The sequence below is a fragment of the Prosopis cineraria genome, unplaced genomic scaffold (genome assembly GCF_029017545.1).
Source record: "Prosopis cineraria cultivar Desert tree isolate PC_DT_omini unplaced genomic scaffold, ASM2901754v1 PC3, whole genome shotgun sequence".
Lineage (NCBI taxonomy): Eukaryota > Viridiplantae > Streptophyta > Magnoliopsida > Fabales > Fabaceae > Prosopis > Prosopis cineraria.
In genome coordinates, this window is record NW_026555334.1 from 18044680 (window position 1) to 18059478 (window position 14799).

General features: G+C 37.4%; 1 protein-coding gene across 1 annotated transcript; it reads left to right on the plus strand.

Annotated features, from left to right (window-relative positions):
* The first annotated feature begins 1222 nt into the window (after window positions 1–1222).
* Window positions 1223–13805, plus strand: LOC129305287 (uncharacterized). The gene is made up of 6 exons (XM_054945311.1): window positions 1223–1427; window positions 1717–3247; window positions 4653–4837; window positions 4932–5102; window positions 12634–13086; window positions 13194–13805. Exons 2-6 carry the CDS (start codon window positions 1753–1755, stop codon window positions 13566–13568), a joined length of 2679 nt encoding a protein of 892 aa, XP_054801286.1. The 5' UTR covers window positions 1223–1427; window positions 1717–1752; the 3' UTR covers window positions 13569–13805.
* Window positions 13806–14799: the final 994 nt, after the last annotated feature.

Here is a 14799-nt window from a genome sequence, read left to right on the forward strand (position 1 = left end):
ATATTTTATGCAACAACAACTATTCTTCTTATATTTATAATTTTGTATTTGTTATTCACAACTTTTGGTTTATGCGTTTATAATATAGCTGAAAATGATACATCATTTATCATTTATCCATGCAGAGTAAGCATCAGTACCCACATTTTTCAACTTTAAGCATGAACAGAAAATGAAGACCTTAATCATTTAAGCACAATAATCCACATCAACTTTAACTATCATATATGGGAGGAAAAAATTTTAAGGAGAAGAGGAAATTTATCCATGTACAGTAGAGGCAATAAAGGAAGAATGGTTGCTTATATATCCACGTATAACAGCTCAACAAAACAAATAACCCATGTATAGAAACTAAAAAAAAGGAAAATGATAATGAGAAGAAGGAGAAGGAGACAGAGATGGACCATAAGAATACCATGAAGGAGGGAAACGTGAATAAGATGAAGCAAAGCCTATAACACGAGCAAAATTTTCTTCAGTGAGGCTTGGGATTTTTGTTTACTTTGAGGGCAATTTAGTCATTTCATTTAACTCTCTAATGATAAAAAGATCTCAAGAGACTCTAAGGGAATTATATCATTTTGTGCGACTAATCTGTCATGTACCTAATTTAAATGAATTTTACTGTCATTTTCTCTAAATATTATCTAACATATTTTTTCATATATTTTTTAAATTCTATTGTTTTAATTGAGAGCAGGTTCAATTATAATTTGACCATGATTTAATAGGTCAAGGCTTTCATTTATTCAGTACCCAAAAAAGAAAAAAAATATTAAGATGAACAAAATGAAATAATTATGGGCCTCTTTAATTAAAATTAAAAAATAAGTGATTTTAATATAGATATTTTATAAAAATTTATGTTATAGAAATTTTATAAAAATAAAAATATAATTTTATGTTTGATTAAATAATAAAATAATAATTATTTAATTATTTTAAAATTTTATGATATCTTCCTATATATTCATATTTTTATAATATTTTTTTATTATTTTATCAGTTCACTTTTAAAATACTCAAAATAACTTATTAAAATAAAGTTATTTTTTAAATTTTAATTATTTTTTAAAATTTAAATAAATATTATAATAAAATTCCACAATTTTTTTTTTAAATAAGTCACTTTTTTTGGGGGTTGGGACAAACGGTCCTTTATTATAGTACATTATTCTGACATGATAAATTAAAAAAAAAAAAAAAGTTGGTTCAGGAAAGAAAGAAAGGGGCAAAAAAACCCCGACGCTCCTCTTTAGCACGCAGTCGTTCTTCTTCTTCTGCTTGCTTTCTCCTTCATAGTTCTTCCTCCCTAGCACGCAGCCGTGGGCTGCCGTCGGATCCTCTGCCGTATTCGTCTTCCACGCACGCCCTTGTCCCTTCGTTGAATTCGCCCTCCGTTGTGAGACTGTCATTTGCCGTCGGTAAGCCTCCGTTTGTGAAACCTCTGACCAACGCTGTTTTTTTATCATTTGGTTAGTTCGAAATGTTTTGGCTAGGTTAGATTGATGTTTTGAAGCATTTAGTTGCGTTCACATTCTTCGACTGGCTTACATTCTAAGGAATGAAGTTAATAGATTTCCATTGACAAAATTTGCCAATTTAGATTTACATTAGGTAGGGTATTCTTTGGAAAAAAAAAAAAACAAAGGTAAAGTGGTCAATCAATTGTCCTTACATGCTTTAATTTCATTGTCACATAAATTTTTATAGGGGCTTCGGTGTAGTTTCTGACTCCCGAGATCGTCAATGTCTATTTCCCAAGAACTTTACCCATCTCAGGATGACCTCCTCTATGAAGAAGAGCTCTTGCGGAACCCTTTTAGCCTTAAGTTATGGTGGCGTTATCTTGTTGCTCGATCAGAAGCTCCATTTAAAAAACGCTTCGTTATCTACGAGCGAGCTCTCAAGGCCCTCCCCGGAAGCTACAAGATTTGGCACGCGTACCTTCGTGAACGACTTGACCTTGTTCGAAACCTGCCCATCACTCACTCTCAGTATGACACCCTGAACAACACGTTCGAGCGTGCCCTTGTCACAATGCACAAAATGCCCAGGATCTGGATTATGTATCTTCAAACTCTGACTGAACAGAAACTGATCACTCGGACACGGAGAACGTTTGATAGGGCCCTTTGTGCGCTGCCAGTAACCCAGCATGATCGAATTTGGGAGCCATATCTTGTGTTCGTGAGCCAAAAGGGAATCCCTATCGAGACTTCTCTTCGGGTTTATAGGAGGTACTTAAAATATGATCCTACTCATATTGAGGATTTTATTGAATTCTTGATTAATTCTAGTCTCTGGCAAGAGGCTGCAGAGAGGTTGGCTTCGGTGTTAAATGATGACCAGTTTTATTCAATAAAGGGAAAAACAAAGCACAGGCTATGGTTGGAGTTGTGTGATTTGCTCACCAGACATGCCAATGAGGTCTCTGGGTTAAATGTTGATGCAATAATTAGAGGTGGGATTCGGAAGTTTACAGATGAAGTGGGGAGACTCTGGACATCGCTGGCAGAGTATTATATAAGGAGGGGTTTGCATGAGAAGGCTAGGGATATTTTTGAGGAGGGGATGTCAACTGTTGTCACAGTGAGGGATTTTAGTGTGATTTTCGATTCATACTCTCAGTTTGAGGAGAGCATGCTTTCTTATACGATGGAAGAGCTGGGTTTAAGTGATGAAGAAGAAGATAATGATCAAGAAAATGGCTTTGGAGATGAAGAAGATGTTCGATTCCTTGGAAGACTGTCTCTAGAGGACTTTGAGAAGAAGATTCTGCATGGATTTTGGTTGAGTGATAAAAATGACATAGATTTGAGATTGGCTAGATTGGAACATCTTATGGACCGGAGACCAGAATTGGCTAACAGTGTTCTTTTACGTCAAAATCCTCATAATGTAGAACAGTGGCACCGTAGGGTGAAGCTGTTTGAGGGCAATCCTACTAGACAGATATTGACCTACACTGAAGCCGTTAGGACAGTCGATCCTATGAAAGCAGTGGGAAAACCTCACACATTGTGGGTTGCTTTTGCAAAACTATATGAAGATCACAAAGATCTTGCCAATGCCAGAGTTATATTTGACAAGGCAGTACAAGTCAATTACAAGTCTGTGATTCATCTGGCTAGTGTCTGGTGTGAGTGGGCAGAAATGGAATTGAGGCATAAGAATTTCAAAGGAGCCCTTGAGCTCATGAGGCGGGCCACAGCAGAGCCATCAGTTGAGGTCAAGCGAAGAGGTAATCTTAATTTGATTTTAATTGCATCATTTTTTTTTCTTTTTTTCTTTTGCTTTTATTCACCTACTTTGTAATTGTAACTGTCTACTATTCTATGAGTTTTTTTTTTTGGTTACTGCAGTACAGAAAATGCAACAGCTGTCAATGTTGTATATACAAACATTTATGATGATTTTGACCTGTTAAACAGTATTCAATCTTAATTGGGCTCTTGGTTTTGAGCATTTAAAGACATGATGGATGGCAAATGGCTTTATAATTTAGTGGCATGTAAACTCCTTTGTAAGTAGGAAGTCACGGGTTCAATCTCGCTTGTAACTTCAAATCATTAATGCTTGCCCTTTTAATTAAAAAGACATGGTGGATTATGATTTAGCTCATTATCCATTCAAAGTATTTGGATTTGAGACTTGTCCTTGGTTTTATGAGAAAGCTGGGTATCCCCAGGACTTAAATAACAAGCCTTATCCTACTAGGTGGGGTCAGTTATATAGATTGTGTGACGTCATTGTCCTCTATCATTTACCAAACTTTTAGAAATGTTGTTCGCTAAGAGGGCTTGGTCAACAACTTCCATAAGTGTTTTCTTTGGTCTCTTCCTCTACTCTTTTTAATAGGGTTTAAAATTATTTATTTCATTCTTCTCATTGGTGCCTCCTGCAGTCTTTATATATGTCTAAATCTTCTCAAATGATTTTCTACTATTTTCTCTTCAATAGGTGGTACACCTCCTTTTTCTTGAATGTGCTCATTTTGAATTTTATCTTTACATAGATGTCCACACATCGATCTTAATATTTTCATCTCTCTTGCTTCAATTTTATACTCTTGCTAGCTCGTTAAAGTTCAACATTCATTACCATATAACATAGCTGGTCTTATAGCAATTTGATAAAACTTTTTTTTAAGTTTAATAGGTACTTTATGATAGCAAATAACTCTTAGCCTTTCTCCAATTAAACCACCAACTTGTATCCTTTGTGCAATATCCCTAAGACTTAAACATCCCATAAATTTCTCTTGCGAAGTGGACATTCATACCAATCTTAGATGTTTTCTGTTGTAATTCAAATGCAATTCTGGGTCTATAACATTGATGATGTAACACTCGTTAACTATGGAGAAAAAATTACTTCAGGCATTTCTAATAGACATGTATGGGTTTTGCTGTTGTTGGAATAAGGTGTTAATATGAACTCCGATGATATTCTTCCTTCTTGTTGTTGTTGTTATCATATTATAATGATATTCATTATGATAACTTAGAACACATGCTATTGTATGCCCTAGGATGATCATCTTGTGGTTATTGAGAAGGAATGTATGGACTTATAAAGAGAAAGTGTCATTGTGGCTGTGCAGGGAATGAACTAACTTCATGTTTTTTCTTATTCTTTACTTTTAGTGGCTGCTGATGGAAATGAACCAGTTCAAATGAAGTTGCATAAATCCTTGAGATTGTGGACATTTTATGTTGACTTGGAGGAAAGTCTGGGTAACTTGGAGTCTACTCGTGCAGTATATGAGCGCATATTGGATTTGAGAATCGCAACTCCACAAATTATAATTAACTATGCATATTTCTTAGAGGTATGAAACTATTCTTACATTTTTATACTTCATCTTTTTCAGTTTTTACTTAAACGGTTCTCTTTGATTCACAAATCTCCATTTCGTTTCACAGGAGCACAAGTACTTTGAAGATGCATTTAAGGTTTATGAAAGAGGCGTGAAGATATTCAAATACCCGCATGTTAAAGATATATGGATCACATATCTCTCGAAATTCGTGAAGAGATATGGGAAAACAAAATTGGAGAGAGCAAGAGAGCTGTTTGAGAATGCTGTTGAAACAGTATGCACGTCTTTCCTAATGATCCTCAATTTTTATGATATCTTTAATTTTTTAACTAACTCCCCAAAGGATATATATATATATATATAGTCAATTATAGATCAATATTAGGCAGTGATTTATTTATCTTTTTGATCAATCTTATTATTTGAGTTTTAAGGTACTTGGGAGGGAACCGGGGTAGATGTCAACTAAAGGGAAGGTAAAGGCATGGAGTTTAATAACAGTCATGCTGCTAAAGAAATTCTGTTCCTATCTTCTAAATGTAGGATGGTTTAATATGTCAATTGTGTAAATGAAAGTCCTCATTATATCAATTGAACTTTCATGCATGTATGATATGACTTCTAAATGTAGATTAATCTTGTGAGTTGTTTTAAGGGTATATCATATATGTGAAGTTCTGAATGCATTAGAGTGAATTTTACCAACAGGTTGTGTCCAGGTTTTTAACTGTGTAAATTGTATCTCATCTGTAAAAGTTCTTGACAAATCTTTTGCTGAATTGAGAGTATAGATTTGATGATATCTTTACACTATTACATATGGCATGGGGACGTTGATGCCTTCATCTGACAATATAAAAACAAGAGTGAAGGTGCAATTTTACCCTTGAAGTAATCTGGCCAAGCACAATTGGTATCCTTATGTCTACAAAAGTGCAACATCTCCCCTCAATTTTTAAAAACAGTGCAATGTTTCCTCAAAACTAACGGATCGCAAAACAATGTTAAATATATCGCATGGGCCCCACAATTCCAGCTGTAAAATACTACACATAGGTTGGACCAATTGCCACAATTGGACCCCTAATGCTTAGTTGTCCACCCATGACACACTCCTCTGTCGCTTGTGACCTACCTGTGCTTCAGAGTGGCAATCAGCAGCAGAGAATGGATGAGGATGGGGTGGTTCAAGAACCATGGGAGGGGCTGTGTGTTAAGGGAAGAGAGAAAGAAGGGAGAGAAGAGACTGATTTCATTCACAAAAATGTGCCAAGGATGTAGGATACAAGATATACCCTAAACCTAAACACATGTCCCAAAAGGTAAGGTCCTATACTGTCAATAACTAATCTGTAATGCAGAAATATATGAAAAGACAATAATAACCTATCAGCATAAAGACAATAAAGCCATCAAATAACTACAAAATAGCATAACGTGTAACAATACTCCCCCCTAAAAAACATCCTTGTCCACAAGTATAGTGGTAGAAGCTGGAGCATTTGTCTTAAAGTGAGGGAACTGCTGTTTTATGGCTGAAAGATCTTCCCAAGTAGCGTCTTCAGGTTGAGAAAATTTCCATCGAACCAACACTTGAGTCACCGGTAGATTATGGCGCTTAATGATTTTTTTGCCCAATAATTCCTCTGGTTCCAGCATAAATTGACCATGATCATCCACCGGGGGTAAGGTGGGGGTAGTGGGGACAGCCATGCTAACATACTTCTTTAACATTGAAACATGAAAAACTGGGTGGACCTTAGTGTTAGCAGGAAGGTCCAGTTCATATGCAACTTCCCCAAGACGCCGTAACACCTTGAATGGTCCAAAGTAACGAGCAACTAGCTTATGCAAGGAAGAGTTGTTCAAGAGATTCTTCCTAAGAGGGTGTAGTTTGGGTAAAACCATGTTTCCTTCAACAAATTTTATCTCAAACCGATGCTTATTAGCTTGTTGAATCATCCTATGTTGAGCCTTCAATATGTGTTGTTTCAGAAGCTGAATAGTAAGCTCCTGTGAATTACAAGTTCTATTAACCATTTCATTAGATGAATCACTAGCAATGTAAGGTAGATGAGTAGGAGGAGGCACCCCATACATAGCTTCAAAGGGAGACATACCAATGGAAGAGTGGAAAGTAGTATTGTACCATAATTCAGCAAGTGGCAGCCACTTAACCCACTGTTTAGGAAAATCTCTTGTCATGCAACGGAGGTAATACTCCAAACAGCGGTTGAGTACCTTGGTTTGGCCATCTGTTTGGGGGTGGTATGTTGAAGAAAATTGTAATTTGACCCCATACAGCCTTGCGAGTTCCTTCCAGAATTTCCCACAGAAAATAGGATCTCAGTTTGAAACAATAGACTTAGGAAACCCATGCAATTTAACCACATTATCCATAAAGATATATTGGCCACATCTACAGCAATAAATGGGTGCTTGAGAGCCATGAAATGAGCAGCCTTAGATAAACGATCAACAACAACTAAAATAATAGTCTTAGAATAAGATTTGGGAAGGCCACTAATAAAGTCCATTGAGAGCTCAGACCAAATATGTTCCGGAATAGGTAAGGGTTGGAGAAGACCAGGGGAGGCAATTAATTTTGGTTTAAAGTGCTGACATGTAGTGCATTGACGTACAAAATTGCGAACATCCTTTTCCATTCCTTTCCAATAAAAAAAAAAAGAAAGAGGCAAGCTGTTTGTAGGTGGGAGTCATACCTGAATGGCCCCCAATGCCATCAGCATGAAAAAACTGAAGTAAAGACTCCCGAAGACCTCGATCAGCACCCACCACCAGCTTACCCTTTCATTTCAACAATTGGTGTTCCCAAGTGTACTTAGGATAAGAAAGGGGATTAGTTTCCAAACTTCTAATCAGCTGCTGTAAATGGTCATCAAGAAGCCAAGAATCACGTACCCTCTCATATAATGGAGAGATTGGTATTGAAATGGCCAAACAGCCCCCTTCGGAACGCCTAGATAATGCATCAGCTGCAACGTTATCACATCCTTTGTGGTAAACAATTTAATAGTCTAGCCCCCAAAGTTTATGCAACCACTTGCACTGCTCTTGACTCAAGTCACGTTGTTCCAAAAGATGCTTTAAAGGTAAATGGTCAGTACGGATGATGAATCTGCATCCCCAAAGATAAGAACGCCATTGCTTGACAGCAAAAACAATGGCCAACAATTCACGCTCATACACAGACAATTGTCTCTTACGTGAAGAAAGTGCCTTACTAGCAAAAGCCAAAGGATGGCCATTCTGGGATAATATTGCACCCAATCCATGCCCTGAAGTATCAGTTTTGATCACAAAGGTCTCATTAAAATTGGGAAGAGTAAGCACTGTAGGGGAAATCATGGAAGCCTTGAGGGATTCAAATGCTGATTGAGCCTTAGGAAAACAAATGAAACGCTCAATTTTCTTTAACAACTCAGTTAAGGGATTGCTGATAGAACCATACCCTTTGACAAAACGTCAATGGTAACCCGTAAGATTGAGAAAGCCTTGTAGTGCTTTAATGGAGGAAGGGATGGACCAAGAAGCTATGGCCTCTAGTTTCTTTGAGTCTGCTTGAACCCCATCGATTGTGATGACATAACCAAGATAATCAATCCGTGTTGCTGCAAAAATGCATTTAGAGGCCTTAACAAAAAGTTGATGCTGCCGCGAGAGTGATAAGGTTGCTCTCAAGGGCTCTAGGTGGGCTGCCCACTGTTTGCTATAAACCAAGATATCATCAAAGAAAGCTAGGATAAACTTTCACAAGAAAGGTTTGAAAACCGAATTCATAAGGTTTTGAAAAGTAGCAGGCGCATTAGTGAGACCAAACGGTATGACCATTAATTCATATAAGCCTTTATGTGTGTGGAAGGCTGTTTTAGCAATATCAGATTCATTCATTCGAATCTGGTGGTAACCGGCTCTTAAATCCAGCTTAGAGAAAAACTGTGCTCTTGTAAGTTTGTCCAAGAGCTCTTCGATAGTTGGAATAGGAAATTTGTTTTTAACAGTGGCTTCATTTAATCTTTTATAATCAACATAGAAATGCTATGTGCCATCTTTTTTCTGTACTAGAACAACAGGGGCTGTGAAAGAACTATTGCTTTCCCGTATGATTCCATTATCAAGCATCTGCTGGACTTGCCGTTCAATCTTAGATTTTTGAGCAGGTCCATATCGGTAAGGTCTACAACTCATAGGTTGGTCTACTTTAAGGGGAATGGAGTGGTCAAAAGAACGAGAAGTTGGTAGGGTAGTGGGCTTAGTAAAAACATCGGTGAAGGAGTTGAGTAAATTGTGCAATTGGTTTCGCTGATCAAGAGAAAGAAGAGTTGTTAGGTTACTGTACCTGCAAGTGTTGAGGAATATGAATGAAGTAGAGAGATCAGGCATGGTTTTATTACCATCAAAGAGAGTCGTGTGCATAATGAGCTTCGGTATTCTGTAGCTCATCCCCTTTAGTGTAATTAATTGACCATTTTGATGAAATTCGAATAGATGCTCTACCATGTCTATGGAGAAATGCCCTAAAGTTTTGAGCCATTGAGCACCCAAAATCATATTGAACGCCGCAACCTTCATGATTATAAAATCAGAAGAAAAGAAAGAAGCCCCTATTTTCCATTCTAGATTCGAACAGCATTTGGAGACTAATAGCTGCCGATTATCTGCAACAATAATTTGAATGCCCTCCCGTTCTTGAACCTTCAATTTAAGCCGTTTAGCTACCCTTGAATCTAAGACATTATGTGTGCTTCCCGTGTCAATTAGGATGACGATGCTCTGACGTTTTATGTGGCCAGCAAGACGCAGCGTAGATGTGCCTTCTCTGCCCTCAATCGCATTCACCATTTCGGTAGAGGGTAGAGGCTCAATCTTTTCTAATGTATCCTCAAAGAGTTCTGAATCATTTTCTACGATAAGGGCGAAGAGATGGGAATCTCGACATCTATGGGTGCTGCTATATTTTTCATTACACCAATAACAGAGCCCTTTGCGATGTCGTTCATCCATCTCTCGCTTGGAAAGTTGCTTAGTGGGTTTGGACGAAGCTGAATTGGACATACTAGTGGAGCTGAACGATTTGGCCTTATCAACAGTAGGGCCCGTAGACGGAAGGGGGTTGGGATTCGATTCGGTCTCGTGGCCTGATAGAAAGGAAGGCAGAAATCGAGAAGCAGCTGATGCAGAAAATGCAGAGGAGGCGTGAAAAGGCTTATGTAGTGCTGAGGGGGGAGCATTCTCGTGAATTGCCTTAATGGTTGCGACTTGACGCCTCACCATTTTCATTACACTGGCCAAAGATGAGGGTTGTAGACTAAGAGCACTCTGCTGCACATCACTCCTAAGTCCGCTGATATAACAATTCATGGCAATAACTTTAGATAAGTCGACTTCAGTGAGTAACTCATCAAATTTCTCTTCATACTCTTCCACAGACTCTTGCATCTGAAGCTTCTTAATAGCAATCATGGGGTTTTCATCCTTAATATCCCCAAACTTAGCTTCCATCTCATGAAAATATTCATCCCAAGAGAGGTCTGACAAATGCCTTTGTTTTACAAAAGCGAGATGCCAACGCAAGGCGTGCTTCTCTAAATGAATACTGAGAAGACGGATGCGGTGCTCAACAGGTGTTTCGTTCGCCTAAAAAAATTGGCGACACCTATAAGCCCATCCTTTGAAATATGTACCATCAAATTTTGAAAGCTCTACTCTGCTGTGCTTGGTTGGAACAAAGTAAGGTGGAGAGGTGGGAATAAGTCCTTGGAATGAACCAAACTGAGGAGGTGGAGTTGATAGGGAAGGAGGAGGAGCTGTTGCGGAGGACGTGGTTGGTCTAGGAAATAAGGGTGGTGGAATATTGATTGGTGGGGGAGAGGCTGAAGTCGCTGGTTTAGTTGGTGTATTTGTCACGGTGGGGGCTTGGGAAGGTTCACCGGCTTCAAGGTTAGCAGAACATGAAGGTTGATTAATAATTATGGAAAGCTTGGCATTAATGTTTTTGAGTTGGGTAGAAAACTGGTTTATGGTTAGCCACATGTCGGATATTTCCTGTGTGTGTTTGTCCACAACAAGCTGAGTGCTAGCCACCAATGCAGATTGCATCTCCAGTCGATGCTCAAGGTCGCCTACGCGTTTAGTAGAGGACCGAGTCACTGGCGGAGCCATGGTTGGAGAGACGGCTCTGATACCAAAATGTTAAGGGAAGAGAGAAAGAAGGGAGAGGAGAGACTGATTTCATTCACAAAAATGTGCCAAGGACGTAGGATACAAGATATACCCTAAACCTAGACACGTGTCCCAGAAGGTAAGGCCCTATATTGTCAATAACTAATTTGTAATGCAGAAATATATGAAAAGACAATAGTAACCTATCAGCATAAAGGCAATAAAGCCATCAAATAACTATAAAGTAGCATAATGTGCAACACTATGTTTCGTGCTTATCATGGGATTTGATGGTGTATGCTTGAAGGGGTTTGAATGGGCTGGCTGAAGGTGTGCTTGCCAATAGATGAAGGATGACTATAGCCAACAAAAGGGTTGCCAAGTAAGAATTTGGAATGGATCATTTTCGTTCATCCATTCTTTTGGGGAGTGAAGCCAATCAGGTTAGAGAAGAGAGTATTGAAGGAGATATCATTCGCTGATAAATCTCTGGCATTGTGTACTTGATGATGGAATCAGACAATCTAATGATGAACCCAGATGAAGGATCCGAAAGTACGAAGCTATGAAGATTAGGTGCACAGATCTTAACAAGCTCATTCCCATCGCATCCATGCCAATGGCATCTAGTAATGAAGAAACTCAAATTTTGTAGGTTTTGAGTGATAATCCTTACAAATCTAAAGCAACAAGAATCATCATCATCATCAATAGTTAAATTCTCTAGACACAAGCTTTGTATTGTGAGGTCTTTTTGTTTTTTTTTACATATATTGTCATGAAGTCCATCATCCTCATATTGATTTGTATGAGGAATAAATGTTCTAGTGATAAGAAACTCTGACAAACCCACTTGGTAACTGAATCCTTAGTTATAATAACCTTCCATATAAAGTGTTTGTGTCTCGAGTTTCATATCTAGAAGCATCAGCCATATATGGTAATCATTGGTTTTCTTTTGTTTCAAAATCTTTAAGGACTGAAATTTGGGGAGGCTTTTGAGGATGGTAGATTGTAATCCAGAGAGTTTATAGATATGGAAACCTTGGAAAGTTTGATGGACCTTTTGCTTGTGAATACTCAATATGCTCAATGGTGGTTGATAGATGCTATATGGTTGTCATCAGGGTCTCTTTGGGGTTGTTGGATTTGGTGACCTCAAGAACAGGGGTGAGATTTTTTGTTAATTTTGAAAAGGGTATATAAGTCTTTTTATATTTTAAATATACTTGTTTAATAAAAATTATGCCTTGTGTGTCCTGCATGGTGTGGCATCAAAGCTTATTTTCAGTCAAATATAAGTCAATAACAGCCAACATTGGCCATTTGTCAGTTTTGGGGAACATTGCACTGTTTGAAAGGTCGAGGGTGATATTGCACTTTTTAAGAATTGAGGATACCGATTGTGGCTTGTGTGATACTTCGAGGACATAACTGCAATTTAATCCTAAACAAAATTGGTGCTTTCTCTTTTAAGAGGTAAAAGATGTATATAAAAATAAGAGACTATAAAATATATTTATTTTTTATCCTACATATTTATCTTTACTGCCATGATCATGGGAATTTTAATGTGCCTTGCTAGCCTTACCCTTCTTGTTGGGTGCTTGCTTTGCAAACAGGCTCCTGCTGATCAAGTAAAGCCTTTATACATGCAATATGCAAAGTTAGAGGAGGACTACGGACTGGCAAAACGAGCTATGAAGGTTTATGAACAAGCAACGAAGGCTGTTCCTAATAATGAGAAGTTAAGCATGTATGAAATATATATTGCTCGTGCTGCTGAGATATTTGGTGTACCCAAAACAAGGGAAATCTATGAGCAGGCAATTGAGTCTGGTCTTCCAGACAAGGATGTCAAAACCATGTGTTTGAAGTATGCTGAGTTGGAGAAAAGCTTGGGAGAAATTGATCGGGCCCGTGGAGTATACATCTTTGCCTCACAGTTTGCAGATCCACGATCAGACTCTGAATTTTGGAACAAGTGGCATGAGTTTGAGGTGAAACATGGTAACGAAGACACCTTCAGAGAAATGCTTCGTATTAAGCGCAGTGTCTCTGCGAGCTACAGCCAGGTTTGTTTGGCTTAACTATTTTCTTTCTTTTTTTCCCTGCACTCTAGATGTACTTGAAGTTCCTATACATCATAAATTTTAACTGTAACGTTTCATTGTTTTTGCAGACCCATTTTATACTGCCTGAGTACCTGATGCAAAAGGACCAAACTGTGTCTCTGGATGAGGCCAAAGAAACATTGAAACAGGCTGGTGTACCTGAGGACCAAATGGCCTCGCTAGAAAAGAAAGTTGGGTTTGTCAGTGCTGGAGTAGAGTCACAGACCGATGGAGGAATTAAAGCTAATGCAAATAATGAGGATATTGACTTACCAGAAGGGAGTGACTCTGAAGATGATGAAAAAATTGAAATTGCTCAAAAGGATGTCCCATCGGCCGTTTTCGGCGGTTTAGTTCGGAAGAGGGAGGAGGGTAGTGAAAAGAATGAAGATGTAACACGTCTTGGTGCTTTAGAGAGAATAAAGAGGCAGAAGGCAAGCTGAATTTTCTGCTCATAGATTGGATATTTCTTTGTATCAACGAATTTCAGAGCTTTTGTAACATTTCAATAGGAAACCGATAGCTTTCCTTGCATCTCAGTTACAACACGTGTGAGGAGGCAATATGCAATTTCTTAGTTATGAAAAAAAAAAAAAAAAGATTCCTTGACGAACGTTTGAATGGTCTGTATTTATCATGTGGGAGAAAATCAGGAAAGAGTAGTATTTGTTTACTTGAAATGAGTTTTGAAGCTCCATTAATTTTTTATATCCAGAAACCCAAGATGGCAGAAGGGGTACGACACAATGTTATGCTTTGTTAAGGGATTGTTCAATTAAATTTGAACGTTCTAAATTGGTTCTGAAATGTTCAAGGATCTTGAAAAAAATGAAGAAATTTGCATGTAAAGACAGATGTAACCAAAATTTCTCTCTCTCTCTCTCTATGTATGTACCCCTCCTAATGCACTAAAAGAAATTACTTAAATGTTGCAATGTGGGTAGTATTTAAAATACTACACCAAAAATTATTTGAATGAGGAATGAGTTTGAGATTGTGAATAAATTGTTCAAGCTAGTAACAATTTTAAAATTAGAACTTGCTTTCTTATTCAATGAAAAGTGAAATCATTCATTTGGTGAATGATTTTAGCTTTTTTTTTTTATTAATGTGACATTTGATTTGAGAATCTTTACTTTTTCTCACATGAATCATTCATCAAATCTCTTTTTCATTTGTCAAATTCCTTCCGACTTTTGCTTTCCTGCATGACATTATAAAATTCTTGTGCATGTGCTTTGAGTTAGCTATATAAGGGATTAAAGACATACGTTCCTACCTGCTTCATTTCCTACCTGCTTCATTTCCTATGGTTCATCATTTCTTTCTTGTTCAAACCTTAAAGTTTTTTCTTTCTATTCCATTTTTCTGCTCTAGTTGGTGATATTAGTGTTGTGATAAGAATTTGAAATCTATTATCTTCCTTTTTATTTGTTTAAAGCCTAACTCTTCTTCTGATTAAGACACATTTTCTTAATTTATTTTTTTTTTCAAATTTTATATCAAAGTTAATATTTTTTTTTTCAAATTATGAGTAAAAGCTTAATATTTAATCATTAATATTTTGTATGTTAAGTTTTTTCTTAATTGTAGATGTAGACATGTTAATTTTTTTATAGAATAATCAAGGATAGAATCAGCATAAATGTAACAGGGGTCAGATTTTAAAATTAA